Source organism: Colossoma macropomum, unplaced genomic scaffold (assembly GCF_904425465.1).
Source record: "Colossoma macropomum unplaced genomic scaffold, Colossoma_macropomum, whole genome shotgun sequence".
NCBI lineage: Eukaryota > Metazoa > Chordata > Actinopteri > Characiformes > Serrasalmidae > Colossoma > Colossoma macropomum.
The window spans coordinates 35,203,407-35,215,018 of NW_023494810.1; the positions used below are offsets into that span (position 1 = coordinate 35,203,407).

The 11,612-nt window shown below is 43.9% G+C and overlaps 1 protein-coding gene across 2 annotated transcripts in view; it reads right to left on the reverse strand.

Moving 5' to 3' along the window:
• cacna1sa (calcium channel, voltage-dependent, L type, alpha 1S subunit, a) overlaps positions 1–11,127 on the reverse strand; it is a 44,847-nt gene extending 33,720 nt beyond the window's left edge. Inside the window, exons 1-5 of one of the 2 annotated variants that reach the window (XM_036559049.1) lie at positions 10,991–11,127; positions 9,767–9,959; positions 7,174–7,279; positions 456–595; positions 67–209 (exon numbers count right to left, since the gene is read on the reverse strand). In XM_036559049.1, coding sequence (XP_036414942.1) covers positions 67–209; positions 456–595; positions 7,174–7,279; positions 9,767–9,954 — 577 coding nt within the window. In that variant the 5' untranslated portion in view covers positions 9,955–9,959; positions 10,991–11,127. Of the gene's footprint in view, positions 1–66; positions 210–455; positions 596–937; positions 2,960–7,173; positions 7,280–9,766; positions 9,960–10,990 lie in introns of those variants that run through there. The other variant, XM_036559050.1, reaches the window with a different exon arrangement.
• Positions 11,128–11,612: the final 485 nt, after the last annotated feature.

The window sequence follows — 11,612 nt, forward strand, 5'->3', positions numbered from 1 at the left end:
TGATGTTTGGTGGTGGACGTTTGATGGTGCATGTCCATTAGTGGATGTTTGGTGGCTGTGACTCACTGGGGACCCCTGAGACAAGGCGTAGTGGCCGCAGCACTCTGAAAGCCCTCAGTGCCTTCATATCGAAGCCTCCGCCCTTCTGCTCCACTGGAGCTTCTACCCCACTGATGTTATTGATGAAGTCCACAACGATGGTGAACAGCCTGAGACACAGAGGGAGCATGTTAGACACACTGTCAGACCCAAAGAGACTGAAAAGTTCATCCAAACCTTCCTAAATCATCTGCTATTTGTACCTCACTGAACCAAGTCGAGGAGTTTTCTACCGACTGTTAGTCGTAAGTATGAAAGTTTTTTCTTATGACTTAAATTGATGAAAGTTGTTGTTTTGCAGAAAGGAAATACACCCTGAAACTTATGGTTTCTGCCTTAAGAGCCTCCTTTCTTACCCCATGGTGACAATGACAAAGTCCAAAATGTTCCAGCAGTTCCGTAGGTAGGCGTCTGCGTGGAAGAGCAGCCCATACGCCACTATCTTCAGGAAGCACTCGAGAGTGAATATGATCAGGAAGATGTACTCCAGACTTTCCTGCAAACACAGAGCTGCAGTCATGAAATGCTTTAAACGTACCTTTTCATCAGGGCTGCAGTTTTAGTGGCTGTTTCTCTGAATATTAATGTAACCCTCACACACCCTGCTGAACAAATGCATTCTAAACTGCTTATGCTGGTTTAGCTGGTCACCCAGCATGGTCTTCAAGGCTGACCAGCTAAACCAGCATCCAAAACACAACATAAGTTGTACTGGTTTTTCTAGCAGGGTCATCTCAAGTCAGAAATTGGCTAAATGCACAAGACGGCTCAGTTTAATTCTCACTATGCCTTTGATATTGTTCATATGGTGGAATGTATCTCACATCTAAAACAATACCTGACATGTTTTCCATATGGGAACACACTAACCTAGCCACGAGCTAACACACCACAAACTAACCCTCTAGCCACGAGCTAACACACCACAAACTAACCCTCTAGCCACGATCTAACACAGACACTCCAAACTAACCCACTAGCCACGAGCTAACGCACTCACTCCAAACTAACCCTCTAGCCACGAGCTAACACACTCACTCCAAACTAACCCACTAGCCACGAGCTAACGCACTCACTCCAAACTAACTCTCTAGCCACGAGCTAACACACTCACTCCAAACTAACCCTCTAGCCACGAGCTAACACAGACACTCCAAACTAACTCTCTAGCCACGATCTAACACACTCACTCCAAACTAACTCTCTAGCCACGAGCTAACACACTCACTCCAAACTAACCCACTAGCCACGAGCTAACACACTCACTCCAAACTAACCCACTAGCCACGAGCTAACACACTCACTCCAAACTAATCCTCTAGCCACAAGCTAACGCACTCACTCCAAACTAACCCAATAGCCACGAGCTAACACACCACAAACTAACCCACTAGCCACAAGCTAACACACCACAAACTAACCCACTAGCCACGAGCTAACACACTCACTACAAACTAACCCACTAGCCACGAGCTAACACACCACAAACTAACCCTCTAGCCACGAGCTAACACATTCACTACAAACTAACCCACTAGCCACGAGCTAACACACCACAAACTAACCCTCTAGCCACGAGCTAACGCACTCAGTGCAAACTAACCCTCTAGCCACGAGCTAACGCACTCACTACAAACTAACCCTCTAGCCACGAGCTAACGCACTCACTCCAAACTAACCCGCTAGCCACGAGCTAACGCACTCACTACAAACTAACCCTCTAGCCACGAGCTAACACACCACAAACTAACCCTCTAGCCACGAGCTAACACAGTCACTATAAACTAACCCTCTAGCCACGAGCTAACACAGTCACTCCAAACTAACCCACTAGCCACAAGCTAACACATTCACTCCAAACTAACCCTCTAGCCACGAGCTAACGCAGTCACTCCAAACTAACCCTCTAGCCACGAGCTAACGCACTCACTCCAAACTAACCCTCTAGCCACGAGCTAACGCACTCACTACAAACTAACCCTCTAGCCACGAGCTAACACACTCACTCCAAACTAACCCTCTAGCCACAAGCTAACACAGTCACTACAAACTAACTCTCTAGCCACGAGCTAACACACTCACTCCAAACTAACCCTCTAGCCACGAGCTAACACACCACAAACTAACCCTCTAGCCACGAGCTAACACACCACAAACTAACCCGCTAGCCACGAGCTAACACACCACAAACTAACCCACTAGCCACGAGCTAACACACTCACTACAAACTAACCCACTAGCCACGAGCTAAAACACCACAAACTAACCCTCTAGCCACGAGCTAACACACCACAAACTAACCCTCTAGCCACGAGCTAACGCACTCACTCCAAACTAACCCTCAAGCCACGAGCTAACGCACTCACTACAAACTAACCCTCTAGCCACGAGCTAACGCACTCAGTGCAAACTAACCCTCTAGCCACGAGCTAATGCACTCACTACAAACTAACCCTCTAGCAACAAGCTAACGCACTCACTACAAACTAACCCTCTAGCCACGAGCTAACACACTCACTACAAACTAACCCTCTAGCTACAAGCTAACACACTCACTACAAACTAACCCACTAGCCACGAGCTAACGCACTCACTACAAACTAACCCTCTAGCCACGAGCTAACACACTCACTACAAACTAACCCTCTAGCTACAAGCTAACACACTCACTCCAAACTAACCCTCTAGCCACGAGCTAACGCACTCACTACAAACTAACCCTCTAGCCACGAGCTAACGCACTCACTACAAACTAACCCTCTAGCCACGAGCTAACGCACTCACTACAAACTAACCCTCTAGCCACGAGCTAACACACCACAAACTAACCCTCTAGCCACGAGCTAACACAGTCACTACAAACTAACTCTCTAGCCACGAGCTAATACACCACAAACTAACCCTCTAGCCACGAGCTAACACACTCACTACAAACTAACCCTCTAGCCACGAGCTAACACACTCACTACAAACTAACCCTCTAGCAACGAGCTAACGCACTCACTACAAACTAACCCTCTAGCCACGAGCTAACGCACTCACTACAAACTAACCCTCTAGCAACGAGCTAACGCACTCACTACAAACTAACCCTCTAGCCACGAGCTAACACACTCACTACAAACTAACCCTCTAGCAACGAGCTAACACACTCACTACAAACTAACCCTCTAGCAACGAGCTAACGCACTCACTACAAACTAACCCTCTAGCAACGAGCTAACGCACTCACTACAAACTAACCCTCTAGCAACGAGCTAACGCACTCACTACAAACTAACCCTCTAGCAACGAGCTAACGCACTCACTACAAACTAACCCTCTAGCCACGAGCTAACACACTCACTACAAACTAACCCTCTAGCTACAAGCTAACACACTCACTACAAACTAACCCTCTAGCTACAAGCTAACGCACTCACTACAAACTAACCCTCTAGCCACGAGCTAACGCACTCACTACAAACTAACCCTCTAGCCACGAGCTAACGCACTCACTACAAACTAACCCTCTAGCCACGAGCTAACGCACTCACTACAAACTAACCCTCTAGCTACAAGCTAACACACTCACTACAAACTAACCCTCTAGCCACGAGCTAACACACCACAAACTAACCCTCTAGCCACGAGCTAACACAGTCACTACAAACTAACCCACTAGCCACGAGCTAACACACCACAAACTAACCCTCTAGCCACGAGCTAACACACTCACTACAAACTAACCCTCTAGCTACAAGCTAACACACTCACTCCAAACTAACCCTCTAGCCACGAGCTAACACACTCACTCCAAACTAACTCTCTAGCCACGAGCTAACACACTCACTCCAAACTAACTCTCTAGCCACGAGCTAACACAGACACTCCAAACTAACCCTCTAGCCACAAGCTAACACACTCACTCCAAACTAATCCTCTAGCCACAAGCTAACACACTCACTCCAAACTAACTCTCTAGCCACGAGCTAACACAGACACTCCAAACTAACCCGCTAGCCACGAGCTAACACACCACAAACTAACCCACTAGCCACAAGCTAACACACCACAAACTAACCCACTAGCCACGAGCTAACACACTCACTACAAACTAACCCACTAGCCACGAGCTAACACACCACAAACTAACCCTCTAGCCACGAGCTAACGCACTCAGTGCAAACTAACCCTCTAGCCACGAGCTAACACACTCACTACAAACTAACCCTCTAGCCACGAGCTAACGCACTCACTACAAACTAACCCTCTAGCCACGAGCTAACGCACTCACTCCAAACTAACCCTCTAGCCACGAGCTAACGCACTCACTCCAAACTAACCCTCTAGCCACGAGCTAACGCACTCACTACAAACTAACCCTCTAGCCACGAGCTAACGCACTCACTCCAAACTAACCCTCTAGCCACGAGCTAACGCACTCACTACAAACTACCCTCTAGCCACGAGCTAACACACTCACTCCAAACTAACCCTCTAGCCACAAGCTAACACAGTCACTCCAAACTAACCCTCTAGCCACGAGCTAACACACTCACTCCAAACTAACCCTCTAGCCACGAGCTAACACACTCACTCCAAACTAACCCTCTAGCCACGAGCTAACACAGTCACTATAAACTAACCCTCTAGCCACGAGCTAACGCACTCACTACAAACTAACCCTCTAGCCACGAGCTAACACACTCACTCCAAACTAACCCTCTAGCCACGAGCTAACACAGTCACTATAACTAACCCTCTAGCCACGAGCTAACGCACTCACTACAAACTAACCCTCTAGCCACGAGCTAACACACTCACTCCAAACTAACCCTCTAGCCACGAGCTAACACAGTCACTCCAAACTAACCCTCTAGCCATGAGCTAACACACCACAAACTAACCCTCTAGCCACTGTACACACACACACACATATTATATATATATATATATATATATATATATATATATATATATATATATAAGAATGGACCCAAAGAAATGACCCAAGATTACTTAGAAAAATGTCTGGTTCCATTGATTTCTAATGAAGTAGTCATTTCAGAGGTACAAGGTTTTGTACATATGTATATGTATAAATATACACAGTCTGTGGTTTGAGCCACTGTGGAGAGAGTGTGAGGGAGAGAGATCTGCTTTCACTACAGGAACTCTGAGAATGACCTCATTAGCACCAGAGCCACGAGCGGCCAAGCACCCACCACGGCCAAACATCTTTATTGTCTCCACAGATATAAGCGTATGTGTGTGTGTGTTTGTGTGTGTGCGTGTGTGTGTGTGTGTGTGCATGTCAGAGAATGACGTTGTGAAAATAGATGAGTCAACAGCTCCAGCAGCTATTTGAGGTTTGAGGCCTTAATCGGGCATTAAATCTGCACTCACACGCTGTGAACATGTATATTTGGTCAGACCGCTGATCTATAGTGACTAATAATGACGACCACAACGAGCCTGAGACATTACAAATCTGTAAACTATGAAATACAATCACAGCAATGCATTTATAATGTCCCTCAGGTCAGTCATTCAGCCTAATGAGAAACTGTAGAACAGACTGGTTTATATCACAATACCTACATTTAGAGTCAGTTATTCATTCAGCCTAATGAGAAACTGTAGAACAGACTTGGTTTACATCACAATACCTACATTTAGAGTCAGTTATTCATTCAGCCTAATGAGAAACTGTAGAACAGACTTGGTTTATATCACAATACCTACATTTAGAGTCAGTTATTCATTCAGCCTAATGAGAAACTGTAGAACAGACTTGGTTTATATCACAATACCTACATTTAGAGTCAGTTATTCATTCAGCCTAATGAGAAACTGTAGAACAGACTCAGTTTATATCACAATACCTACATTTAGAGTCAGTTATTCATTCAGCCTAATGAGAAACTGTAGCACAGACTCAGTTTATATCACAATACATACATTTAGAGTCAGTTATTCATTCAGCCTAATGAGAAACTGTAGAACAGACTCAGTTTATATCACAATACCTACATTTAGAGTCAGTTATTCATTCAGTCGTTCTACAGTTTCTCATTAGGTTGAATGGGATTATTAGTGTTCTATAAATCTTGTCTAATGTAACAACAGTGGATATGAAAGAATGTGTTTGTGGGCGGAGCCCAAGTAGATCAGTTCACAGAGAGCCGTCCAGGAGCTAAACTTATGTGAACGTATACTGTGTGTGTTCTAAATTTAAAGGTTTTACGCTCTCAGTGGAGAGTCTGAACAGCTGCTGCTCTCAGTCAGTCAAGGACAGAATGGACACTCACACTCGCTGGAGAACAAAGAGAGATCAGCGCAGCAGCCAAACACCGCTGACCATCTCCACTGAGATCTCTGACTCCCTGTGTGACGCAGCACTGATATTCTTTACTAATCCCACCAAGAATAAAGCGGAGCCTCCCTGAGGACAGAAACATCTGAGATCTCCTTCACATCTCTGCACTTTCTCCCAGACGACCATGAGATCAGGAGAACGATAAAGGAGGCTTTAGCTGAAGACTGTCCTGAAGTTCCTCCCCTGGCACTGTGTAATATTGTTAAAGCTGAAAGAAGCTTCATTACTGAGTGAGGAGAATGTAAACAGGCTAAAATACGGTGAGTGTGAGCTGCTGCGAGTTGCCTGTAAAGCCTGAAACAATCATTTAAAAGTCAGAGGCGACAAGTTTTTCACACCACGTCGTACGTCTTTACATATTAACGTCACACACAGACTCAAAAAGAAGGTCTGGCTCGATGTTTCGGCCATAAATGATCTCAGAATCAACATCACACTGATGAAAATGTGATGACAGTAGTAGATAATTGACTCACATCCTCAGAGACGCTCCTTCACCGAGTTTAGACTGAGTTCTCTCTGAATTCTCTTTCAGCCTTACACAAGATTCATCTGCTTGTGGGGGTCCGAATCTACAAAATGCTCTTTCACATGTTGCGTGTAATTACACATTTCCACCAGAGTGGGCTCCAAATCCCCACATCCTACATAGTGTAGCTTTAGGCAGGGATTTTTCAGCTTGTTTTGCAGTGTGTGTGTGTTTGTGTGCTCACCAGGTTGCTGTTGGTGTTGTTGGTGTCCTCCTCAGGCATCGGCATGAACACCGCCAGAGCTACACAGTTAGCGAAGATGGTCAGCAGGATTATAATCTCGAACGGCCTGAAGGGAGCGGTCAAGGAGAATAAAACAACACCACAACAGACTCTCTCTAACTTGCTAAAGCTTTCGGTTCTTCGGAAGATCTTTTAACTGCATGTTACGTGTCTGAAAGTAGATCCCAGTGTTTCTTCTACTTATTTTAAAATGTGTCTTTTTGGATCTTAAACTCAAGCAGAAAAAATTTAAACATCAGAGAGGATTAAAAAACTAAATTCAACTCAATACAAGCTGAATTTTCTCAGCTTCTTGGAGACAAAGCTGCACAAACCACCTGTTTTGAATGAATTGTTTTATATTGACACAAGAAACAGCAGTTTAGCTCCATTCATTCAGCTACAGCAGTTTAGCCCCACCCATTAAGCCTACGGCAGTTTAGCTCCACCCCACCCATTCAGCCCGCAGCAGTTTAGCCCCACCCATTCAGCCTACAGCAGTTTAGCTCCACCCATTCAGCCTACAGCAGTTTAGCTCCACCCATTCAGCCTATGGCAGTTTAGCTCCACCCATTCAGACTAAAGAACAGAGCTCATTTACATATATCAGTCTTAAAGGCACAGTAACAGATCAGCCTGTTTAAAAATAAATTCTGTGTGTTTTTGGAACATAAAGCCACACAGACGTCATCAGTGGAGCTCAGGGGGGAAAATCATCAGCTAATGTAGATACGAGCTCTTTAACTGTGTCTGCAGCAGCTCAAACACACGGTGAGAACACTGATCGGTTCCAGTTTTTTATGATGCTCTAACTGTTAAACGCACTGTCTGTGTTCTAACACACCTGTGACACACACAGTGGCTCAATCAGGGCCTTTAGTGACCTTTGACCTTTTGGTGAGCAAACCCTTTTGTGTGTGTTTCTGTAAATCTGTGTGTTTCTGCTGGAGTGTTCTGTGTGTATGTGTGTGTGTGTGTGTCTGTGTGTGTGTGTGTGTGTCTGTGTGTGTGTGTGTACATTCTCTGATCTTAGCGTGTCTGTTTTTAGTGTGTGAGAGAACACAACAGCTGCACACACACACACACACACACACACACACAGCAGGGTTGAGAAGGTGTTTTAATGTTTTTAACTCTGTTAAAGTATGAAAATGCTGTAAAAATAAAAAAAAATGTTTTACTGAAATCAGTGTGCTTATTATACATGTGTGTTTACATATGTAAATGCATATACATGTAAATGCATCTATATATATATATATATATATATATATAGCTGTTGTCGGAAGAAAACCTGGTATCTCCAAAATGGTAACTTTACAGGAAAAGGAAAAACCTATTTTACTTTTAATGTAAGTCAATGGAACCAGAATTTTTACCAAGTCATTTTGGGCTGTTTCTTTTGGTCCATTCTTCATAATGTAAAGGGCAACAGGTGTTTCAGAGGTATGTCAAAAACTGAAAAAATGACAAAAATGAAGATATGAGGTTTTCTTCTGACAGCAACGATATGTATATATATATATGTGTGTGTCTGTGTGTGTGTGTGTGTGCATGTGTATGTGTGTGTGTCTGTGTGTGTGTCTGTGTCTGTGTGTGTATGTGTGTGTATATGTTTGTCTTTTAAAGGCCTCATATAATGGAAAACCACATTTTTGTAGCGTTTTTGGAGATAAAAGAGTTGTACTAAGTAAACTGTCTCGGTGTTCCAGTATATAAAGGAGCAACTAAACTGCAAAGAATTAAAAACAGTCGGTTTAACCTGCCCATACTAAAGACGTTTATCATCCTGGTCTGCTTTTGAATGAGGCAGCCAATCAGAACAGACTTTATTTACATACATCAGTCTTGAAGACATGGTAATAAAACAGTTTTCTACTGCAAATTCACAACTGGTGTGAAACGTTTGTGTCATGTAAGTGCAGCGTACACTCCTGTGAAAAACAAATGGGCCAAGCTTTGTGTCCACAGCGCCTCCGACTACGGGCCCTTTAACCCTTCAGCACTTAGAGCTGCACTACATGTGTGGAAGGTTCTGAACAAAGCTAATAATAATAATAATAATAATAATAATAATACAATCATTTGAAAATGTGCATTGTAGTAATATAACAATAACATACTATTATTATTATTATTATTATTATTATTTTAAGAGTGTACTCTTCTAATGCTTGGCTTGGTTCTATAGCAAAAACTCCTTTGATGTAGAACCTTTACATTATTTGAAATTCTTTATACTTTAAAAAGGTTCCCAAATCTCAGGAGAACCCGTTTTAGAACCTTCACTTTTAAGAGTGTAATTAGACAGTAACAGTTTTAAAACTCTACAGTAAACACTGTCATTCAGTGATCTCCTGTTTAGTGCAGTGCTATAGAGCTGAATTACTGACACCTCAACCTCCACCCCCCCCTTCTCTCTCCCTCTCTGACTCTCTCTCTGTATCTCTCTCTTTCAGTGCTGAGACGTTCCTGCTCTGAGCTCAGAGGAAGGTGTCTCACTCCTGTGTGAGGAACCTGCTGTAAGAGGTGTGATGGTCTGTGTGAAGGATACTTCCACTCCACGATGCTGATGCAGGCTTTGCGGAAAGGGTTCTTCAGCGTGAGGAAGAGGAGGGAGCGGGCGGGCCGTGGGTTCCCCCCGGTCGCCTGGAGCTTCTTCAGCTTCTCCCTCTGCTTCCTCTTCAGCGTCTCCTCATCCATGATGTAGGAGCTCATCGGAACCTCGCCGCCACCCTCCATCTCACCTAGAACACACACATGCTATAACTAACATGCTATAACACATGCTATAATACACTACAACACACTCTGTGACACACTATAACACACTATAATACACACAATAACTCACACTATAACACACTATAATACACACAATAACTCACACTATAACACACTGTAACAAAATATAACACATGCTACAACTCACACAGTATAACACACTATAACACACTGTAACAAAATATAACACACGCTACAACTCGTACACTATAACACACTATAACTTTATGCTATAACACACTATAACACACACTATAACTCACACGCTATAACACACTATAACACACTGTAACAAAATATAACACACATGCTACAACTCATACACTATAACACACTATAACACATGTTATAACACCTGATGTATATAACACACCCACTATAACACTTCTGCTGTAATACACCATATAACACATTCTATCTCACACCTGCTGCAACACACCTGTTATGAACCTTCTACTATAACACATGCTGTAACCATGCGCTATAGCAAATGCTACAAAACCAGCTATAACACACACTTTATAACAAACACGCTACAACAACTGCTATAACACCACTGAAGCACAGGCTGTAACACACGCTTTAACACTCTCACTGTAATGCACCCTGTATAACACACATCATAACACCTACTGTAACATGTGCTAAAACACGCTATAACACCGCTGAAACACAGGCTGGAACACACTTACTATAACACTCCCGCTGTAACACACACTATAACACCCTCCATAACAGCTACTATAACACTCCTGCTCTAACACACAAGCTATGATTCAACTGCTAGAACACACCATAACATACGCTATAACACTCTTTGTTATAACACACACTATAACGCACGTAATAACACATCTGCTAACCTAGTTTTCACACACTCACTAACACTGTTATAACATACACGCTAACCCCGCTATAACACTCCTGCTATAACACACACTATAACACCCTCCATAACACCTACTATAACACACATGCTGTAACACACACTCACCAGATTTTGGGCAGTTATTCCACTCTGTCTGCTCCTGTATGAACTTCTCTCTCCACCTCAATCTTCACAACTGGTCTCCACCAGTCTGTACTCCCTCTCTCTCTCTCTCTCTCTCTCTCTCTCTCTCTCTCCTCTCTCTCTCTCTCTCTCTCTCTCCTCTCTCTCCTCTCTCTCTCTCTCTCTCTCTCCCTCTCTCTCTCTCTCTCTCTCTCTCTCTCTCCTGGTGTTGGTCAGTAGAGCAGCTGTCATTCTCAGAGAACAAATATAGACAATGCATGTCAGTCAGTGAGGGGGAGGAGCGGAGAATGTGGTCAGAAGTCTGCTGGCCGTAAAGCTGGTCAGGACCGAAGAGCGTCTGAGCGCTGTTTTTTAGTTTATATCACTCTGATTGCTGCTAAACTGCTAAAGCTCTGCTCTGATAGGTCAGCGAGTTAATGACCCCTGGTGTCACCTTACTGAGGAACCTGTCAGGCTAATCATCACTGAGTCCTGCTGGCCGTTTCTGCAGCGTGGACTGGACTGGCCATACATACCGGCGCTAACAGTTGCTTAAAGTGATAGTTCAGCAAAAACTCAAATCTGAACTGAAAGACTTGCCTGCTATCGAGGCAGCAGATACACT